Source organism: Brassica rapa, chromosome A09 (assembly GCF_000309985.2).
Source record: "Brassica rapa cultivar Chiifu-401-42 chromosome A09, CAAS_Brap_v3.01, whole genome shotgun sequence".
Classification (NCBI taxonomy): domain Eukaryota; kingdom Viridiplantae; phylum Streptophyta; class Magnoliopsida; order Brassicales; family Brassicaceae; genus Brassica; species Brassica rapa.
The window spans coordinates 13,761,492-13,785,378 of NC_024803.2; the positions used below are offsets into that span (position 1 = coordinate 13,761,492).

The 23,887-nt window shown below is 35.0% G+C and overlaps 2 protein-coding genes and 1 long non-coding RNA gene across 3 annotated transcripts; 1 reads left to right on the forward strand and 2 right to left on the reverse strand.

Annotated features, from left to right (window-relative positions):
• Positions 1–3: 3 nt before the first annotated feature.
• LOC103839130 (decapping 5-like protein) lies at positions 4–6,560 on the reverse strand. Its single transcript, XM_009115620.3, has 7 exons — positions 2,620–6,560; positions 2,414–2,514; positions 2,182–2,253; positions 1,236–2,093; positions 747–902; positions 532–654; positions 4–421 (listed from the first exon to the last, which is right to left on the reverse strand). The coding sequence occupies exons 1-7, from the start codon at positions 2,786–2,788 to the stop codon at positions 236–238; spliced, it is 1,665 nt and encodes a 554-aa protein (XP_009113868.1). The 5' UTR covers positions 2,789–6,560; the 3' UTR covers positions 4–235.
• Positions 6,561–6,818: 258 nt separating this feature from the next.
• LOC103839129 (abscisic acid 8'-hydroxylase 3) lies at positions 6,819–9,304 on the reverse strand. Its single transcript, XM_009115619.3, has 6 exons — positions 8,878–9,304; positions 8,468–8,786; positions 7,947–8,333; positions 7,693–7,855; positions 7,375–7,600; positions 6,819–7,267 (listed from the first exon to the last, which is right to left on the reverse strand). The coding sequence occupies exons 1-6, from the start codon at positions 9,075–9,077 to the stop codon at positions 7,162–7,164; spliced, it is 1,401 nt and encodes a 466-aa protein (XP_009113867.1). The 5' UTR covers positions 9,078–9,304; the 3' UTR covers positions 6,819–7,161.
• Positions 9,305–9,796: 492 nt separating this feature from the next.
• On the forward strand, positions 9,797–15,223 carry LOC117128493. The gene is made up of 2 exons (XR_004451802.1): positions 9,797–13,428; positions 13,582–15,223. It is a non-coding gene; the product is annotated as an uncharacterized LOC117128493 (long non-coding RNA).
• The last annotated feature ends 8,664 nt before the right edge of the window (positions 15,224–23,887 follow it).

A 23,887-nucleotide genomic window follows, 5' to 3' on the forward strand; every position in this document is an offset into this window, starting at 1 on the left:
TCAAGAGTGTATAAATAAAGATTTGCATATACCAAAAGGTTCATAGTACTTTTTGTTTCATTGAAGAACAAATAACATTCTCCCTAGAGGCTAAAGCTCATCAAACAGAAAAAAAGGAAAATGAACTTGCCAATATGATATGCCATCAAATCTTGGGTTTCAAAGACAGCGGTTAAGAGAAGGGAAGTGTGAGTGACCAAGCAAATCCCTTCTTAATGAAAACAGAAATTCAGAATCAGAAATGAGTGTTTCTGCCTCGGCCTCTCCCACCAGAGTAGTAACCATAACCAGAATTCGAGTAGTAGTTGTTGCTGTAATTATTATTATTATCATATCCGCCTCTGTAGTTGGTCTGCGCAGCGAGATATGCACCCTGGCCCGGTTGTGGTTGAAGTGGCATTTGAAAATGATTACCATATGCCTGAAATAAGAACAAAACGGTCCATCAAATCAAATAAAACACTATTTGCGATTTAAGGATGAAAAGTTTCACAACTTTTGGTTGGTGAATACAGAAAGGACGAAACAAACCTCAGGATTTTGTCTCATATGCTCCGGAAACTGGCTGTCTAGTTGTTGTTGTCCGCTTCTTGCTACACGGTCAAGGGGATTGCACGAGATTGTATCGAAAAAGTCATCTTTGTTATAAGCAGGCTGCAACAAAGCAAATAATAATGTTAACTGCTGCTTGAAACATCATATAGATCATATTAACTAAGATAACGTCAAGAGCTTGAGAATCACACCTTTGCCTTCCCTTCTTCGGTAGGCTCAACTACGGTTTCTTCCCTGTGATTGTTTTTACCGAGAAAACCCCATAGTTCACTCTTATTGAACTTTTCGTTCATTGCCTCAAAATCAAATTCTTCAGTGAACTCATTTCTAGAACTGGGGATCCGAGACTGCAGCACATTTAGAACCAGAAGGACACATTTAGCAACTATAGCATGTATTGTACTGTATTGCTAATTAGATACAAACAGCAATGGCGCTTGATATGAAGCTAAATGATCATGTATTGTACTGTATTGCTAATTAGATACAAACAGCAATGGCGCTTGATATGAAGCTAAATGATCATCACTGGTAGCGACATCATGAATTTAAGAACCAACGTAATCATGAAACTGCATAGTAGCCATGAGAAGTCATGCATAGGTGCGATGATCACGAAAAAACATCATATGATCAGAAACGGAATTAAAAGCAAAAAAGAGAGAGAGAGAGAGAGAGACCTGATGAGCTGTAGCCGCAAGAGGCAGCAATGGCTCTTGATATGTGGTAGCAAGACTTCGAGATGGCACACCCACTGATACCGGGTTAGTTGCAACAAACATCTCTTGACCCCTATTGATCATCTGCCTAGATTGTAGTAATGGCTTCATGTCAGAAAATGACTGAGGCGAATTCGAAAACGGACCAGGAACTACAGGAGCTGAGTGAGAAGTCATAGCTGGTATATTATAAGGTATAGATCGGTTATGATGGTTAGACAGAGAGTCATAGACACCATTACCAACAGCCTGGGGTGCAATGGGGTATCCGTTCTGAATATATGGACCAGAAAGCTGTGCTTCAGAAAGTGGTGAAGAAGCAAGGCCAGGTGGAGTATGGCGTTGTGCTTGACCAAGGGGAGAAGAGTATGCTTGATCAGAAGCAACGTCGGGTGTACGAGTAACAACCTGTGATGCATCATCTACTAACCCCATAACTGGTGAAGCAGACATATCTATAATCTGAGGATCATTGTGCTTCGTAGCAGATGATGAAACTGCCTGGCCCATCATACCAGGAGGGACACCAGTGGAAGGTAGTTTGTTTCCTTGAACAAAAGAAGGCATGGGCATAGACAGACCAGCATTACTTTGAGCAGCCTGAAAACTATTTGCTGAACCAATAAGGCTTGCTGGTGATTCTGTTCCAGCATTAGATGGAGGAGGCTGGAATCCTAAAGGGACTGGTGAATGGTGTGTAGCAGGAACCGGTTTACTACTCAAAGCAGGTGTTTGCACCCATTGTGCTCCTCTCCCCAAACCATAGCCACTATCATATCCAGAAGGCGGAGAGCTCATAGTTGGCCTAGCAAGAGAGGACTATAAACAAGAAACCGGGAATAAGACAATGAAAAAAATCATGAAATCTGATAGTCTGAACATACAGTTTACATTATCCATGCTTTACCTGATTAACGTCATGTTCACGCTGAATCTGGTGTCTTGGTTGTGGAGATGGAGAAGGGTTAACTTGCAGATCCTGAATATACCAAACAAGAATCATTACAGATCAATATAACTAACCTTCAAAGTTTAAACAATGACCATGTCACTTAGAAAAACATAAGAATGCAATATAAACAATGATACAATCTTCAAAACATTAAAATGTAAAAGAAGGTAAGAGATTGAACACAAACCTTGATGTCACTTCCGCGGAAAAGAATGTAATCGTAAACAGTATCAGATGGCGGAACTTGCGTCCCATCTTTCTTCCTCCCCTCTGTTCCACAAGATCTTACTGCATTCAAGAAGCACTCACAAGAACTGAATCAGAATCAGTATGAAAGTCATAAAGATCTATTTAGACCTAAAACAGGAGAATCTCAAAATCGAGAATCCGTACCGTTCTTTAGACCTAGCGTGGAGTCATTGACATTGAGATGGTAGAGAATGCCTTCGTAACGGATCTCGGAGTTAGAAACTAGACTGATGAAGCTTCCTACAAACGTATCGCCCATCGACGGAGATGGAGATGGCGACGGCGAGGCAGATTGGGAACTCTCACTCGCCATTTCAGTGGAGAAGGAACGATGACGAAGTAGAACGAATCAGAGACTGTAATCGATTAGGGTTCTTGCAATGTTTGATTTTTGAAAATTTTCTCTCGTCTCTTTCTCTCTCGGAACCGTCGTGGCTCGAGTTCGTCTCCGTCGTGATTTTTAAAGGCGGGGAGATCTCTGTGCCGTTGGTCCATCTTTAGTGTCTATTTGGGCCTTCCTGAAGCCCATCTTCTTTAAGCTCACAATTGTTTTTGATTCAGTATTAATTTGAAACATAGTATTCAATTGGATCAGCCCGGTTCACAAGGAGTATTTCGGTTCACTAATTTAATTAGGACAAGACTTTCGAAAAGTATGTTAAGTTATTTCCCTACGATGCTTATGACAATAATGTGAAAGATTGTGATGATACCAAAAGTATTTGCAAGTTTTTCAAAAAAATAGTTTAATTTTTATATGAAACATATTTTATTTTATTTTATTTTGCTGAAATATAAATATCATATTAATAATGATTTGAAGATTTTACATGGTGCAAGATTTAAGTCTCAGCCACTCTAGCAAAAAAAAAAAACTAAATGGATCAATTACAAAAAGAAAACAAAGGGGAACATATATCTTGTTGACAGAAAAACAACAAAAACAACAAACTTATATTTTAAAATAGAAAGCGCTTTTTAAATGAAATGGTCTCAAACAGCACTAAAACAAGTTTATATTTCAAAATAGTTTACAATGAGATTTTCACATGAAGATCGGATCAAGTTTGAGTACACTTTTTTGAGATTTTTTGGCCCCTTTCTTCAGTTGATCGCACTCAAAAGTCCAATCCACTTTCGCGAGTTAAAAGCCACAGAAGAACTTAAAGAGTTACAGTGGCTGCTTGACAAGTTTGGCACCGGAGCTCGGGTACATCTTTGACTTGATTTCTTGCATATTTTGCGTCCAGTGTTCTCCATCTCATGTATCAACACTTGGCGAACATGAGGCTTTTTTCTTTTCATAATATTAATTAAATATGGGTTAAGTTGATCCTAAATTCGACTAAGATGTAAAGATTGGAGAATGGATTTGTCACTTGCCAATTGTATTGGTTTTTATGGTTTTTTTATACTAACGAAAAAGCTGTAAAAGGTACCGGACAACAGTTAAAAACATATGTCTCAAGAAGACGTGTCCATTATCTATAAGACTTGTTGGGTTGTGCTTTTCGTTTTCTAACTAAATGTTCTATTAAGCTTCTTTTAAATTGCAACTATTGTGATCTTTTATGGATTTCCACTAAGTTAACTCTATGATCTTAAAATAATATTGGTTACGATTATTTTAATGTATAAAAATGGTTCAAAAACGTTCTGAGTTCAGAACTGTATCCACATTGTTTACAAATTCTAGTTTGGTCGTTATTAGATTGTTATCATGCGGAAAATCAAAAAGAAAAAGAAATATTAGTATACAGTTGTATGAATTTCACGAAGCTTCTTATCCAGATGAATATAATATAATTCTAATTATTTAATCTTTGATTAGATATTTTTGGCGGGTATGTTATGTTTTCATTTGTCCTTGGTTAATCAATTTACTTATTAAATTAATAATTAAAATCGTGGGTTACAGCCTACTAAACAACCAATATATATAGTTATGTACAGTCATTTCTGCACTTAGACAGACTGTTTATTCTTCACAATCAGTTAAATAGAAAAAAAATGTTTAATACTTCAGAATGCTATTATCTTTCTAGTACAGTAATGCTGACATGCTGCAACAAAGATTATCAAGTAAAGATACTCTTAGAGTCTGATTGGTAAAATGATAGAAAAAATAGTTATGTGTCACGTTACGAAGTAGAAAAATAATGTCATTGACCACAAAAAGACAAGCACTCAGCAAGAATGCGAGTAAAACTTTTTTTCTACTTTTTCCACGTGATTGGTGACGTTTAGAAAGAATTAGAGTAACAAAAAATTACTCTATATTTTTTTTTTCTAAAATGACTATCCAATCACTCTTAGTCTTACCTTATAACGAATATATTGAATAAAGATACTTTAACAAGATGCAAATATAAAATAAACAACTTATTTATAAATTCAAATACGATAATTTTACTCACAAAAGAAATAGTATTTATTTAGAATAGCTTTGCATCCTAGTAATCAAATTGTATTAACATTGTGGCCATAGTATTATCCAGATTCAATTTCGATTATGTGTATATAACTTATGTATATCTGTGTTATATACAACTAACAACAACAAAATATTGCGGTTTGTTGGCGTCCAAATAACCAACACGTTATTTCAAAAGAGTGTATTCAGTCTATAGTTTGGAATGATTTGATTTTTAATAAATTTATAGATTGTTTTAGGTGAATTGAGAATTTAATATAATTTTGTTTAAACCATTCTAAAATCTTGTATAAACTATGAGATTTGAATTTTTATTTTTGTAACCAAAATAGTTTTACCAAAACACTATAAATTAAATGACTAGAAAAATCTTAAAATCCACAACTTAATACACACCCTAATTTTATTGCTTACTATTTTACATTTCAGTAAACCCAATATTAAATATAATTGTATTCGTCAATCATCTATAGTCTATTATTTGTATAATTGTGGTTAATTATCTGTTGAAAGATATTTTGGTCGTGATCCAAACCATATATAATACACTTCTAAACTCTTGAATTAAAATGTTACATATCGTAAGCTCAGAAACAACAACAGCCAGAGTGAAATATCAAGGTGGTCCAGTGGTTCTTTGAAATACTCACAGATAACTGTTAGAGGTCGCAGATTCTATACTTTTTCGGTGCGTGGTACTATACCTCTCCAAATAAATTTTTTGAAGTTTCCTGGATATAGAGCTTTTCAGAATGGGGTTAGTCACTATAATTTTTTTTATCCACAACAGTTTTCTTAACATTTTTACTAACAAAAAAACTACAGCCAGAGTAATGTACAGAGCAGAAAGGAATCATACACACAAGAGAGTATTAAGTATCCTACGGCTCAGCGTCTATGGTTTACCTAACGAATCAACTATAGTCTATAGCTCATGTCATCACCACTAGCTTCAGGAGAGGAGTGGTAAAAAGGATTTTTTTTTTGTTCGGAGTTGTGATTAGATGATGCAACAAATGTGTTTGAATCCAAGTAGTAGTAGAATTTGTTTTTGGCAAAATAATTATACGAGTAGTAGTACTATGTGCTTCAATCCGCCAATAGAATGACGTGTTCAACATTGAAATATATTTAATAAATACGAGAATTCGATTTTACCAAAGGAAATACAAGTTGAAAATCAGAATTTACAGCTGCATAATTTCAAGAATTATTATTATAGTCATCTAATATCATATATGCAGCAGTTAAATAATCACATTGACAGAATGGAATCGGTTAGTCGTCCGTGAAAAAGATCAGAAAATCGGCTTTTAGCAATTCTTACGCTATTTAATAAAATAATTTTAAAATTGGTTACTCCAAGTCTCCAACTGTCGTCGATTTGGCATCTACTTTTCACAAAAATGCATTGAATTCTTTTGACCAGCTATTTTACTAGCATTATCTAATAATTAAAGTGTTTACACAAGTAACAAATTGAATGGTAGAAGTAGAAGTGTAGAACCATAAAAAAAGGTAAACTAGTGAATGGTAAACTATTGGCTGTGATTCTATTAGTCGCAGAACTCATATATCAATATATTCTTACATGATCTCTTTCTTTTGTACTGCAAATGTCAAAACTAAAAAGGTGATTACATAATACATACTGCATTTTGTGTCATTTAACATCAAGCTATCTGAAATTCCCAAAAATTGTTGTTAGTGCAGTGAGTTTTTTTTTGTTATTCATACTTGATAAAGTGGTTACTTACATCAGTCCTGCAATTTAGTTAATAATTTTAGTGTAACCTAAGTGTGATCAAAGCGGTTAATAAAATTAGTAATTAATTTATTATTTACTGACAAAAATAAAAGGAAATATCTACTGACTAATGCACATTTTGTTGGAAAATTGCTTCAAGCATTCCATAATTTTATTCATTACATTGATATAACCAAATAATTTACAATTTGAGAGAAATAACAAAAAAGGGAAAGACTCAATAACGGACTAGCCAACTTACAATAACCTATTTTCCTATTACTCCAAAATTTTAATTCTCTAGTTTCATAAACCTAACTAAAAAAAAATATTTAAAATAACTGAATACTATTTACATTTAGGGTCCCATTAGGGATTTTTTTTCCTATTCCCTTTTCATGTCTAATAATTTTATTTCAGCCAGTGAAATAATTTTGCTCACTAAAATGAAAAAAAATTTTCCACCTTCTAATTTTAGAAGCTAAGGAGGTGCTCGTGTAATTTTCTAGATGTCCACCTCTGGTTTTCGTTCTAAAGCAATAGGCAGTCCATTTTGAGGAAGAGCAAACGGTCCATACTGAATTCCATCGCTAGGTCCTACGATTGACCACCTGAAATTACCAAAATACAAATCATAAGCAAAAGTTTTTCAAAAAGATGATCTGACGCCGTTTCACGTCAACTTTAAAATGATTATTAAGATTTTACTAGTACCAACCTGTACTTGGTGGTGAGATGATGGATTAGAATAGAGATTTCAAGTTTAGCTAACTCATTGCCCGGACAAGAGTGGATCCCATTCCCAAATGGCATGAATGTATTTGGTTTCGGTGCAACTTCAAATCTTGATGGATCAAACTTGCCTGGATCCGAAAAGAAATCAGCATTGTGATGAATGTTTCTGAATAGTGGCAATACTTTCCATCCCTTTGGTATCAAGTATCCTGTAGAAAAATTGTAAAAATAAAACTTTAGCATATTTGATACGCAACATGTTGTTGTAAATACTATATAGTATACGTATATTAGTACATACCTTCGTATTCAACATCTTCGACAGCTTCTCTGAAAGTGAAAGATAAGATTGTAGCAACTCTCATTGTCTCCTGGACGACTCTAGAAGTTAGTGTCATCTTCTTTGTATCTTCCCAAGTGAGACTCTCTCCTTGTTTGGCTTTCTTTATAGCCATTTGTTCTTCCTGTTTTACCCAACAAAACCCCCATTAATTTACGAAACTGCCACTCCTTTATGAGATCTTTAAGTGTCCTTTTAGAAAACTATGTGCTTACAGTGACAGCTTCTAGGACAGTTGGATTATCTGCTAAGTACTTGAGGATCCACGTCAGCACACTCGCTGTTGTGTCTCTTGCCGCGAAGATAACTCCGATTATGTTGTCAGCGATTTGCTCGTCGCTTAATCCTTCTTTGTCTTCCATGAATGATCCAAGAAGATCTTTGTGCGTTGATGGGTTCTCTCTTCTCTTCGATAAGATGTTTGCGAGGATTTGAGCTAGCTCCTTGCGAGCTTTCATGGCTTTGTGGAATAGTGTTCCCGGTAGATTAATCGGCATCGAGTTGTAACCTTTCTCAAGAATGTAGTAGCATCGTTTTAGATTCTCTCTGTAAAAGACTGCGTCTTCTCCGAGTATTGAGATTAACGCCACATTGAAAGTGTACTGTTGATACAAAAAAAACAGGGGATACTCTGTTTTTAGACTTGAGAAAAGCAAAAACAGGGGATGCTCTGTTTTAGGCTGAGAAAAGTAAAAACAGAGGATACTCTGTTTTTAAAGATAGGTGTGGGGCTTACTGTTTTCATTTCTTGGTAAGTGTTGAGCTGAGTTCCATCCCAAGAACTGAGTGATTCCTGAGCGATTGATTCGATGTGTGGGACCATGTTTCTGACTGAATCAGGCATGAAAGCTCTTAAGACGAGCTTCCTGAGTTTAGCGTGATAATCTCCTTGGTGGAAGAAGATAGCTTGTTTCCCGAGCATCCTCTCTTTGCTCGCCGGAAAAGTTGGTTTAAACAAATGAGACTTCGTAACCAAGACGAACTTGGCAGCTTCAGGGCTCGAGATCATCACACATGGGCATCCCAGTACATGAGTCTTGAACACCGATCCGTATCTGTTTTACCAAAAAGATCAATAAAAATTCAAACTTTTCTGTTTTAGAGAGCAAAATTTAGTTTTTTTTTTTTTTGGTGTGCAAACAAGACCTTCTCTGTTTTGATGCGAAGAATACATTTGGGTCTTGTGAGTAAAGCTGGAACGTTTCGCCTACGTAAGGATAACCCATTGTTCCCGGAGGAAGAGGGAGTTTCGAGGAGGAGCTACGACGGAATCCGGCTACGAACCGGAGTAAACATAGAAACAGAGCCGCCGCAGAGAAAATGAGAAACATGCCGGAGAAATCCATTATATATGTAACTTTTGGACAAAACCCAATTCGTGTGGGAATTTGAAGAATGTGTTTGTGAATTGTCTCTAATGGAAGTTTGTTTGAGATGGAAAATCAAGTGGGAGAGATGAATTGGTTTTATAGGGAATGGGGAGGAGAGGGAGTTTCCTAAAAGGAACCTTTTGTGGAGCCAGCTCATATCAGAGAAGAGTGACGAGAGCACGTGTCTTCGATGAGCATCCCCGAAAAAAAAAAAAAGAGCGTGTGAGGTTTTGACCAGTACTAGCCCATCCTATTTTTAATTGGAATTAAAGTCAAGGAAAGGGCAAATTGTGGCTCTTAAGTAGAGACAAAGGAGAAGGTTTTTTAAATTAAATTTTTGCCATGTTAATTGATGGCTACACTTCAAGGATTATTACTAGTTTAACTATGTAGCCTACAGAGTAGTAGCCTCTTGTGTGTATCTGTGTTTCAGATATTTTTTCGAATCAAAGCCAACACCTCGGTCCCGATAACTGACTAAGGGCATCTCCGTCTCCGTTCTATTTTTTTCTCTAAAATAGAGTAAAAGTGAATATAGAGTAAGAAATGATCTAACTCAACTTCATATCTCACTCTATAATAGAATTTACCTCATAAATGGAGTAATCTATTATTTGTTTGTTCATCACTCCATTATAAAGTAGAAAATGGAGTGGAGTTGGAATATTTGTACTCTATATTCACTTTTATTCCATTTAAAAAAAACAAAATGAAATTTTACATTAGAAATGCTCTAACGGATTCCAGCTACCTACCGGTGTCCTCTAACCGAGAGCACCACCATACTGCCAAAAAATTACCAGAGTGGAGAGGCTATCATATGAAATACGCCACTGCATGGACCAAACCGAAAAGGCTAGAAGAGAGAGAAGCACCACCGCATCTCGACTATTCCATCTTGTTGCTCAAGATCCAAAGAGGAAAGGTCGCTCCGAGACCGGCAAGCTCGCCGACCACCAAAGTGCCTCCAAAAACCCTAGTAACGACGAAGAACAGAGCTGATAAAAACCAGATAGGGGTCCGTGTAACTTAGATGCCACTCAAAGGCCGATCATCGGTTCAGATATTAAAAAAAATATATATATATATATATATATATGATTGATGCTAAATGTATTCATAACTTTAGTTAGAGTAATTATGGTAGTCTCAGTTTTATGATATATGGTATAATTGGTTGAAACAAACCAACAGTAATCAACTTACCCAACCTTAATCTTACCGGAGTTTTGTTTTACGTTAATTGATATCATTTTCCAACTAAAAATCCTAAAAGATTCTGACTTGATAAAGAAGCACTTTAGGGTCAGTGGGACTTGGATGATATTGAATTACTTGATTTAAGAATAACTGAAATCAATACCATTAAAAGGGGATCATTCCCAAATTATACCCTTAATGAAAATTGTAGTTTTCTCAAAAATACCTTTATTTTTACAAAATGATTAATAAAATTCATTAATGGCATTTAAGTCTTTTGGTTTTGGGCCTACAGATGCACCTAAATAGATCTATAAATAATGAGCTTATATATATATTCAAAAGATATACTAACTTTATATTTAATATAATATAAATATATTATGAAGTATAAATAAATTACAAAATGTGACAATATTATTTTCTTAAATATACGTATCAATATTCAAAATAGATCATTTGAATATTATACAGATTTTCAATACAAACCAAAATCCTATATCCTACACCATATATCATATACATATTTGAATATCATTTTTCCATGTATAATGTCATTTTATACATGATATTGATATGGCAATTACGAGTGTTCAAGAATATTTTAAAAACTATCTTAAAATAAATTTTTAAATCTAAAATAAAAACACAAACTTATAATACATTATTAATAACAAAAATAAACTAATATTTTCATATCAATAAGTTTTTTTATATTATCATTTTCATTTGGATAATATAATAAATTTTTATCAAATTCTAAAGAATCACTAATTTATGTAATATTTAAAAATATATGAGTAATTTAATCAATTTTTTAAAAAAAGTACTATCAGATATTTTGTAACCGGATCAATGGTATCAGATCGCATGTTAATAGTGAGTTTTTGGGTTTTTACCAGGTTATATCAGAATTTTAATTAACGAATTTTTCATTAAATCCGAACCGGATTATAAACAATGTATCAAGTCTATAGGTTCAACCATGAATCTAGGTCAGATATGAAAACAAATTTTAATACTCAAACTTTATCATAGAACAACTACTATATTTCGAACAAATACTATATTTGAAGAAGAAAAAAAACAAATGATAAAAACCTAAAAACTCAATTGTAATAGTTCAAAACAAAAATAATGATAATTTGTAAATCAGTTTCGATTAATAAATTAAAAACGAACAAACCCGCGCTTTCTAAGCGCGGATCAAAATCTAGTTTTTATTAAAGCTGCATTTATGTGAAGTCAACAGAAATTTACATGTATTAAAATTTCATCCAATTTTGTACCACAGCAACTTTAAAAATCTAAGTTGTGCTTTATGAGTTAATTTGTTAAAAATATCATTTCAATAAAATATTTTTAATAGTTATATAATCAATAAATTAGTTTTACAAAATTAAATAGCAATAGATTTTGAATGACTACATTGTTTAAAAAAATGTTAACAGTGGATTAGTTAAGATTTTTACAATCCATAAACTAATATCAGTAAGCTTTTTGTAACAATCAACAAAAATCTGATTCCCACTAACTTGGTATAAAATATTTGCTCAATTTATTTTTGTTATAAATTTTATTTTGCTACTAATGAAAATTTGTGAATCTGATAACTAGACGGTAATGGAAAAACCACGTGGTGATGAAAACAAAAGACACAATACAAATTTTCAGAATTAATTAGTCATGGTTATATCTGCCACTAATGGTAAGTAAGCCCACTTGATGCTAACTTATAGATACTAATTTCCCTCCCACGTTCAGCGTGCATTACAGCCATATATATATATATATATATATTTTGATAAAATCATTACAGCCATATATTAATACTTTATTAGTAGCTTATACGAATTAATCAACACCTACGTGGTTGACATGCAAATTATTCAAAGCTAATGTGATTAGAACTTAATTATATAAATAAAATTTGACTTTTATTTTATAATATTATACGAATTAGGTTTAAATTACAAATATGATCAACTTGAGAAAGTATTTTAGTTTTGAGAAATATTTTAATATACATTGACTTTTGTTTTGTATCTGTTTAATATATAAATTGACTTTTTGCCTGTAAAATAAAAATATACTAACTAATTTACGAGGATCTATGACCAAAGACTTGAATATTTATTTGTTTATTTCCTTATTAGTTTTGAAAATTATAAAAGTAATAACTATCGAGCCAAATATCTTCTAAAACTGATACATATATATATATAAGAATTTCACAGTTAAGTAGTATTATTTTTTAACAAGTGCAGCTAATGTTTAAAACCATATCAGTCATTACAATATATGACCCACCGTAGATTACTTATAATTAGCGAATTATTAAACATAAATTAATGTAGATAGCAGTTTTTATTATACAGTTCGATGATATGCATAGACTGTGTAAGTCCCGAGTTTCTTTTTGTTGGTTAGAAATTCTAATCTTTATAGAAATTTCTTGAAGTTAACTATAATATTTGATCATATTTTTAGTCGTTGGCAAAAATCATATAGCCGATCCAAAAATATTTTCACTTAAAACAGCACCAAGCGGGTAAACACTTTGACAAAAATAAGTTGAATTCGAGACAGTCAAAATTGGTTAGAGTCAGAGATCGACAAACTTACAATCAGCACATAGTTTAGTTGCATTGTGTTACCAAGATTATGGCCTCCTTATAAGGATAAGAGATAAGAAGATGTGAATCTTCATATTGAAGAAACGTCCACATCTAAGTTACAAAAAAAAAACGTCCATATCTCCACATAACGTTTAATAATTACGTATTCATGAATTCTAAAAGTAGAGTAGGGACTATATAGTTGGGGATATACATCATAGAACGATTCCAATTAAATGTTCTGGAACAAGAAACATACATACGCGGTCAAATAAATATGATGCATCGTTACGCGGCCGAAGATTTTGTCTTTCGCTGCTCGTTTGTACGTAGTCGTGGTACGACTTCATCCATTTAATTTGTATTATAATGTATATTGAATTATTATATGACATATTGGAATTTAATTTTCAAAAATGGCGTGCAATCATGCTGGTGTTATTACATCGTAAAGGAGAAAAATCAAAGTGACAATTTAATCGGTAAATTTCGCAAAATTAATATAGTAGGTGATTGTTATCAAAAGCACCGATTCCATATGGAAATATATTTCATTGTTATCATTATGTTCCTAGATTTATTACTCCTATAATACATCATGACTATGTAATTTCTTCAGATTAATAATATATCATGTTGATGTTAAAAAAAAAAAGTAGTAGGTGATTGGTTGAGGTGTAATTGTAATTTTTTTACTGTAGAATTTTACATGTATAATTTTTTATGTAGCTATAGGCAATATAGCTTTAAAAGTTAAATGAGAAAATAATAAAAATGAAAAGATATTTTTATAATAATATTTTTTTTCTACAGCTTACAAGGAGTAATGTTTTAGAAAACAAGATTGCTACAACCATTTTTTTTTTATTTTTGACTTTATCTTTAAAAGATAAAAAATGATTGGTAACTTTTATAATTATAGACAGAAATTAAAGCTATATCATTTGTAATGTCCCAACCAATCATACTACATGAATAAAAAAGACGCTTTGACTAGAAGCAATGCAGAAACAAAAGTCAAAAATATTAACAGCTTACGAAAAAATCTAAATCTAAAACCAACAATGAAAACAATTACCAACGAATAAAACTCTATAAATCCAGAGAATCGAAGACTTGAATTTTTTAAAGGACTCAATTTAGAACAAAAAGAACATAAACTATCATATGAAAGAGAGAAACATGGGATACAACTTACAAGAATACAATATTTTTCTCAAAAACACACACACACACACACACACACCACACACACACACACACACATATATATATATATATATATATATATATCAATTTTAGATGCAATATCTATATTTTTATCATTTGATGAAGTTACTAGTTTTCTACGTTGGTTCCTTTAACAAAGACGTTAAAAGTTATTGTCTTGTTTATTTTTCTGTACTTGCCCCCACACGGTATTATGTTACAGTCATTTAAAGTAGAAAGGATAATATGATGTGACAATGATTAGTTAGATTGTCTGTACCCGACGTACAACTTGTAAGTTGCAACTGTAACTTTTATATTTCCACATATAATTAGTGTTCCTCTTTTGGTACCCAATATCCAAAGGAAGAGTAAAACAAACAGAAAAACTAAATCTATTTCCCTTCTAATTAAAATATAAGATTTTTATATATTTTCGTGTACACATAATTACACAACTTCAAGGCAGCAAGTAGATAACGATTCCAAAACATGAAAATACTAGAGACCCAAGACCTCATCATAGATCTCATCAACTAACTTAATATGCATTGGCAGAATGCACTGGTCAGATAGTCTTTCAAAACCACAGCGAACTGCCTTATACTCTATATACTTCAGAGCGTAAACACCACAATCTCCAGGATCTTCATTCTTAGGCACACTTTTAGGTCTTGAAATCCTGAACTGTTGTGAACTCTTCTTCCTTTTTGAAACCATTTCATTTAGCAATAACGGAATCATTTTCGTGAAAGGACGACACTCTTCTAGAAGATCCGTGATGCTCGGGACAGCTGTCTGTATGCTGTCATAAACATGAATTATTTTCTTGTCAAGATCGACTTCTAAAGCGATCCAATGGTTACCATTGATCAAGTGGCAAAGAAACAACCGATCAACATCCTTCAGCCACTTTCTGTTGTTGGAAAACTCTTCAGGATAATTGCCATTAAAGACCTTACGTATCTGAGAACTTCCATGTCTTAGGATCGTATTTCACTATTTCTTGTAGTCTCTGACCCACGTTTTGAAAAACCAGTGGTCAAGAAAAGCTATCCTTGATGAGTATGGTGAAGGGTTCCTCATAGATTTTTTGGATGTTTTAGACAACTTAAAAGTATCTTATATATTTTGGATGTTTTTAATATACATTAAATCTAAAAATAATTGATACATTTAGATATATAAATCTATTTCAGATACATTCGGGTTCGGTTTCGTTTCTCTGTATATCAAAATTTTGAACCTATTCGGATATTTAATCAATTTCGGTTCGGGTTTGATACTACTTTTTTGGATCGGGTTTGGTTCGGTTCTTCGGATTCGGGTTTTTTGCCTAACCCTATTTAATACAGATATTTTTATTGGTGACACTACAAGAAAACATCGGGATACTGAGGGAAAAAATCGTCGGTATGTCGTCGGAATAACGCTATTCCGAGGACATACCGACGAAAAAAGTCCTCGGAAATAACTCCTCGGAAATTCATAATTCCTCGGAATTCCGTCGGAATTTTCCGACGGAATTCCGAGGAAACAAAATTCCGAGGATACTCCGAGGACACGAAGTTCGTCGGAAGGTTCCTCGGAAAATACCGAGGGAATTCCGATGGTCCAATCCTCGGAAGTTTCGACGAAATATTCCTCGGAATGTTTATCGAAAATACCGAGGAACAAATACCGAGGAAGGAACGAATGTTCCTCGGACTTTCCGAGGAACTTTCTTCCTCTTCCGGAACTTTTCTCGGAATTTTCCGAGGGAGTGGAGTTTCGGAAAATTCCGAGGAACTTTTTCCCTCAGAAAATTCCGAGGAACTTAAAGTTCGTCGGAATTTGCCGAGGGGAGAAAGTTCCTCGGAATTTTCCGAGGAACCCCATTCCCTCGGAATTTTGAAAAAATTTATTTTTTTAAAAAATTTATTTTTTTTTAAAATTAATTTTATTTTTAAAAATTAAAATTTTTAAAATTTAAAATTAAAATTGAATAAACATAAAATAAAACATAGTAGATAATATTCAAATTTAAATAAAACATTCAGAGTTTTTGGAAAAAAAAAAAACTACGGGTCTTGAATGTTCGGGAACGTCTCGTTCGGGTACATCCTCTTCATCATCTCCATCATCTGCTCGTTCAGCCTCTTCTGGGTCTCATAGCCCGCCTGTTGAGCTGCCATCTGAGTCTCCAACGCAGATATCCGATCATCCTTGTCCTTCAGCTGAGCCGTAAGAACTTCTGGATCAACATACGCATGTGGTGCAGAAGAAGGAGCAGCCGACCGGGAGCGACGACCCAAACCGACCAAACGTCCCTTTTTCTTTGGAACCGACTGAAATATAAATAACCAAGTTTAGATAATTTAAATTGATGATAAAATAAAAATCAAGAAATAATTAAATTGAACTTTTTTAAAAAAAAAACTTACCGATTCAACGATTTCGTTGATTCGAACCCGAGACAAGTTGGTCGAGGCCGCCGAATCGTCATCATCGGTTTGAAGCTGAGACACTTCGTCATACACCTGAGTTTGGACCAGGTCGACCACGTCCCTCACAAGACCATCATCAATCTGGCCGGTCTTCTTGTTGGTATACGCCCTTTTCATAAGGGCGAGATCATCAACTGGGTGGCCTTCATTTTCTTCCGCCTTGAAAAAAAATAAATTAGACAAACATTAGAAATTTGAAAATGCAAAAAAATAAAATTCTGAAACTTAAATAATTGAAGAAAAAGCGGTTGAGCTTACCATGCGATCCGCCAGAGTGGCAATAGATTGAGCACCCAAGTTATGCTTGTAGATGCCCTTTCCTTTACGGTCGCTCCTGCGGTTGTTGGAGTTGTGGAAGAAGTTTCTTTCGTCTCTTCTTTATCCCAATGCGCACACAACTCCTTCCAGACCGTGTCGTTCATCGACTTTGGGACCTTTTAATTTAAAAAAAAAAGTTTAATAATTTTAAAAATAGTTTAATAAATTAAAAATTGTTAATAAATTAAAAACTACCTTGTTTACTTCCCACTTCTTCTTCCACTCGTACATCTGCTTCCCATAGTTGTCCATAACTTTATGGACAAAATGGTGATAGATAGAGAGCGTATCATCGGCATTCCAGTTGAAGTTTTTAAGCACTGAAATAGTTTAAATATAGAAATTAGTTTAATAATTACAAAAATAAGTTTTAATAATATTTAAAATGTCTAATAAATATAGAAAATAGTTTAATAATTACAAAAAATAGTTTTAATAATATAAAAAATATAATTTAAAAATTAGAATACTTACCGCAAACTGCTGAAACCACAGATGCTGCTTCTCGACAGGAAGTGAGTGAAAGTCGGATGTCCGCTGTCGAGGGCCGAGTACATCATACGGTTGATCCATGCGCTGATCCCATTCCCGGATCGGTTGAACCTAATAAAAAAAATAAATTATTAATAAAAAAATAGTTTAAATAAAAAATAGTTTAAAAAATAAAAGTTTAAATTACCATGTTTGACCATGTCCATGTGGATACTCAGTGAGATAGGGAAGATGGTCACGACCGGGCTGTCGAACCAACTCCGCAACCCTCATCACTCCCAGAGGACCGGGTGCAGCAGCGGGACCAGGAGCGGGTGCAGCAGCGGGAGCGGGAGCAGCAGGAGCGAGTAATGGAGAGGGAGATGTATGGTATGAGCTGTGGGGCGAAACGGAATCCTGAACATGGCTGGAAGAACCCCGAGACTGGCTCCCCATACCACCCCGGCTACGACGCTGGCGAGGCCGGATCTGATCATCATTAGACCTGTAAATTAAAAAAAAACATATTTAAAAATTAGTTCTAATAATTTTAATTAAAAAAAACAGTTTAAATAAAAAAAGTTTTAATAAATAAAAAATAGTTTAAAAATTTTAAAAATAGTTTAAATAAATCCCAAAAACATAATAATTACGAAAAATAGTTTTAAAAATGTTTAAAATGTTAAATAATTACAAAAATAGTTTTCATAATATTAAAAATGTTTAATAAATATAGAAATTTATATTTTACATATAAAATACAAAAAAAATGTTTTTAAATATTATATAAATGATTTTTAATCTTAAAAAAAGTTTTATAGATTTTAAAAATGTTTAATAAATATATAAATGAATTTAAAATGCAAAAAATAGATTTTATATACAAAAAACGTTTTCAATATATATATATAATTTCAAATTCGATTTTTATAACCACAAAATTAATAAAAACTAAAAAAAAAATTCAAATCAAGTGAAATACATAATCAAACTCGATTTTACACAAATCTACCATTCACCCTAACAAAATCTATAAATCTCATTCCAAAATCATCAAATCTACTTAAAAACCATACAAATCTAACCTAAAAGAGTGGGATAGGGTTCTTACATGATTATGGGGGAGGATTAGGGGAGATTCGCCGGAAAAACGCGAGAGAGAACGGTGGAGTCGCCGGAAATCGCGAGAGGAGAGGCTCAGCGGCGCGGAGAGAAAGAGAGAAATGGGGAAGAAGATCGGGCTCGCCCTAATATTATGAGGCGTCCGACGGAAACTATCCGTCGGAATTTCCTCGGAAATATTTAATATTTCCGTCGGAATTTCCTCGGAATTCTTTGATTCAATTTTCCCGAAATATTTGGCGGCTTGGTTTACCCGGTTAAATGAAAATATTCCGACGAACAATGATTCCTCGGAATACCCTCGGTAATCTCCGAGGAATTTCTGAGGAACCAGGGTTTGGGGTTTTAAAACATCGATTATTTTCGCCGTATTTCATTTCTTATACAATTATAATGCATACCATTGAGGATTCTTTGTATAGATGATCATAAACCATGAAATAACACAATTTCAAAAATAATTGTAAGTATTCCCTTTACCATTTATTAAAGTGTATAAGTGTTTCTCTTATGTTGTGTGGTTTTCGTTCATGCAATCGTAAAAGTGTTTGTTATTGGATAAAACACCAAAGTTCATAGTTCCAAACATCATAATCTGGTTATGACACTTAATGAAGGTTATATACGTGTTATTCAATCCGTAAAACGTTGTTTTCGATTTAAAACCCCCAGTTCCTCGGAATTTCCTCGGAATATACCGAGGAGATTCCGAGGAAACCTTATGTTCGTCAGCATTTCCTCGGAATATACCGAGGAGATTCCGAGGAAAAAGAATCTATAATCAAATCCCCATCTCCTCGGAATTTCCTCGGAATTTTCCGAGGAAATGCCGACGAACATAAAGAGTTCCTCGGAATTTCCTCGGAATTTTCCGAGAGAATTCCGAGGAACATTGGGTTTTCAATCGAGAAGATCTATTCCGAGGAAATTCCGAGGAAAACCTATCTGTCCTCGGAATTTCCTCGGAATTTTCCTTTAAAAAAAAAAAAAAAAAGGTCGACGCTAGTCTGTTTCCGAGTCGTCATCACCAGATGAATCTGAATCTGGATCTTGGTGAAACTCTCCAATCACTGGTTCATCCTCTACGTGAACGGCGGCTTCTTCTCCGAAGTCAGTTAAATCGACTACAAGGCCAACTCCACCTAAATCTTCTGCTGCACTTAAGTTGCCGGATGTGCTTGGTTGTAGTGGGTCTTCCAGCTCAGAACTTCCCTGAACTCGGCCTCTCGGGTTGAGTCTTGTAACAGTAACCCATGGATCATCTCTGTTCCTTACCCGGGGGTACTTGATATAACAAACCTGATCGGCCTGAGAAGCAAGAATGAAAGGATCATAATATTGCAGCTTCCGTCTTGAATTTACTGATGTAACACCAAATGCATCTGTTCTCACACCTCGATCTGGAGTGTTGTCGTGCCAGTCACAATAGAAAACAGTACAGCGCAATCCAACCATGCCCAAATACTTGATTTCCAAAATCTCATTTATGTGTCCGTAGTATACATCATCTCCTGATGCAGAACAAACACCAGCATCGTAAGTCGTACTCGAACGTCTCCTCTTCTGAGTTGTGAATGCATATCCTCGAGTACAAAATCTCGGATATGACTTCACAACAAAGTTTGGTCCAACGACCATCTCGCGTATCCAATCGTCAAATGTTTCACCTCTGGCCAAACCATCACTCACATAAGTAAACATCCATCCACCAAATTCTCTCTGCTTCATTTCTTCTAGTTCGTCCTCTGTGGCGTATCTATATTCGAACCGCTTTTCTGCCATGAAAATCCTTTCATATTGAAGAACATCTTCGCAGTTGGTGAGTAAATATGTTTGCAAATGACTGCGCTCCTGATCAGTAAGTCGACGGTCCTTTGGTTTTCCGCTAAGTCGTCCAACGTCTGTGAAAATGTCTGGAACCTTCCAATGATATGTTGCCCGTTCGCCTCTATCATCATGCCGAGCAGGTCTTCTGTTTTTGGTCTGAACTTCTGCTGGAAAGTAGTACTCGGCAAAGTTTGAAGTTTCTTCATTGATCATCTGTGCGACTATAGACCCTTCCACCCTACTTAAATTTTTCACCATCTTCTTCAAATGGAACATATACCGCTCATACAGATACATCCATCTATACTGCACAGGACCACCAAGTTCCAATTCTCTTACCAGGTGAATAACAAGATGCTCCATAACATCAAAAAATGAGGGAGGAAATATCTTCTCAAGGTTGCACTGAATCACAGCTATGTTAGTCTTCAAATTTTCAATACCTTCAAGAGTCACTGATCTTGTGCATAAATCGCGGAAGAAACCACTTATCCCTGCAATTGCTTCATGAACATTTCGTGGTAATAGTTCCTTGAAGGCAAACGGAAGGAGGCGCTGCATCATTACATGGCAATCATGGCTTTTCAAGCCAGTAAACTTTCCTTCCTTTCTGTCGATACAGTTACGCAAATTAGATGCGTAACCGTCTGGAAATTCCACATCGTTTGAAATCCAATCAAAGAACGCATCCTTTCCCGCTGCATCAAGTCGGTATATGGGAAAAGGAGCCCTACCACTCTCATCAACATGAAGTTCTGAACGATCACATATATCGACTAAATCGAGTCTTGACTTCAAATTATCCTTTGTTTTACCTTGAACATTAAGGATCGTGTTCATGAGATTGTCAAAAAAGTTCTTCTCAATATGCATGACATCTAAATTATGCCTTAGTAGATGATCCTCCCAGTATGGCAGATCCCAAAAAATACTTTTTTTGTGCCAGTTATGTAGGTTTCCAACACCATCTACCGGAAAACGCTCATGTCCACCGACGTCTGGCGTCCTTTCTGCACCAAAATCTCTAAGTTGTGTCTTCAAATCTTTCCCACGAATTTCCGGAGGTGGACTGTCAAACACCCTCTTGTTCTTCGTAAACAAATTCCTACTTCTACGATATGGATGATCTGGTGGTAGAAATCTCCTGTGACAGTCAAACCAACACGTTTTCCTTCCGTGTTTTAGTTGGAAAGCATCAGTGTTATCTTGACAATATGGACATGATAGCCTTCCATGCGTTGTCCATCCAGATAACATACCATATGCTGGAAAATCACTTATTGTCCACATTAGTACTGCCCGCATTTGAAAGTTTTCTTTACACGAAACATCGTATGTTTCAGCACCTTGAGCCCATAGTTGTTGCAACTCATATATTAGTGGCTGAAGAAACACATCAAGTGATCTCTTAGGATGCTCTGGTCCGGGAACGAGAATCGAGAGAAACAAAAACTCTCGTCGCAAGCACAAGTTTGGGGGTAGGTTGTATGGTGTAAGAATGACTGGCCATAGAGAATACTGTCTTCCACTCTTGCCAAACGGGCTGAAACCATCAGTACATAATCCAAGGTAGACATTTCTTCTCTCATACGCAAAGTCGGGATACTTTGATTGGAAATGCTTCCACGCTTTTGCATCTGAAGGATGTCTGATCTCACCATCTGTTGAGTGCTCCGCATGCCATCTCATTGGTTGCGCTGTGCGTTCAGACAGATACAGCCTCTGCAACCTTTCCGTCAAAGGCAAATACCACATCCTTTTATATGGTACTGGAACTCTTCCACTCGTATCTTTATAACGAGGCTTCCCACAAAATTTGCATGAAACCCGCTGTTCATCCGCCCTCCAATAAATCATGCAGTTGTCTCTGCATACATCTATTACCTGATACGATAAACCAAGACCAGCTACGAGTTTCTGAACCTCGTAGTATGAGCCAGGAGCTACATTATCTTCGGGTAGAATACCTTTTACATAATCAGCAATCGCATCCACACAGTCTTCAGCCAAATTATAATCCGTCTTAATGCCCATCAATCTTGTAGCAGATGATAAAGCTGAATGACCATCTCTGCAACCTTCGTACAATGGTTGCTTTCCAGCATCCAACATATCATAAAATCTCCTAGCTTCGGCATTGGGTAAATCTTCCCCTCTAAAATGATCATTTACCATCTGCTCAGTACCTACACCGTAATCTACATCCGTTCTAATTGGATCTTCTAATCTAACCGCTGGCTGAGGTTCGCTAGTACTACCAAGTTCATAATCAGTTTCTCCATGATGATACCAAATTTTGTAACTTCGTGTAAACCCACTCAAATATAAATGAGTCCAAACATCCCATTCTTTAATAACTTTTTTATTTTTACAATTAGAGCAAGGACATCTTAACATACCTGTTTTTGCTTCCGGTTGTCGGTGAACTAACCCCATGAATTCGGTTATACCTTGTTGGTATTCTTCCGTAAGCAATCTCGTGTTCGGATCCAAATGAGGTCGATCGATCCAAGAACGAAAATAATTTGAAGAAGACATGTTTTTTATGAATCAAATTCGTGTGTAAAGAAAGTGAGAGGGAGGATGAAGATATGGTGTGAATGAAGAGGAAGAGGGGTGCTTGTATTTATAGTTGAAATCCTGCCGACGGTCCGAGGAAATTCCGACGGAATTCCGATGCAAACGGCTAGTTCGTCGGAATTTCCTCGGAATTTTTAAAATCCCCCCAACGGCTCTCCAACGGCTCTCTAACGTCTATAATATTTCCTCGGAATTCATCGGTTTTTTCCGAGGAACACTAGTTTCCTCGGTATTCCGTCGGAATATTCCGACGAAATGAATTTTCCTCGGAATTCCGTCGGAATATTCCGACGGAATTCCGAGGAAGCAAAATTTTGTGTTTCCTCGGAATTGCCTCGGAAATGCCTCGGTATATTCCGAGGAATTCATTTTCCGTCGGAACGTCCGTCAGAATACCGCTGTTTTCTTGTAGTGTGAAGATTAGGACATAGATTTTTTTTTCAACAGACGATTAGGAGTTAGGACATAGATATTGTGGTGTCCTCTACAAATTTATTTGTTGAAAATTTATCTAAAAAATATCTAGAAATTGAATATTTTTTTAATGGCGGAGCTTAGCTATGGGAATGATCAGGTAGTCAGCAAAGGTTGCGGAAATGAAAACAATATACAGTATAACGTAATCGACCTCGACACGCACAAGAAGTACGGACGTGTTGCATAATCGAACTCAAATATTGCTTCAAAAAGAAAACATAGATAATTAAGTTAAAAACATAGATAATTAAGTTTTAAAAAAAACATAAATAATTGATCCCAATCATACCTCTCTGTACATACATTTTTTCATCGCTCACAAGTCAATTCTTTCGTTAAGAAAACAATGAAGACACTTTTGAACACAAAGAGAGCTGACAAAAAAAAAAGAACACAAAGAGAATACATTAAAGCTATGTCGGTCAACTATAATTTGAAACTCCATCCCCCATGCTCTTGGGCTTGGCAACAAAGTCAA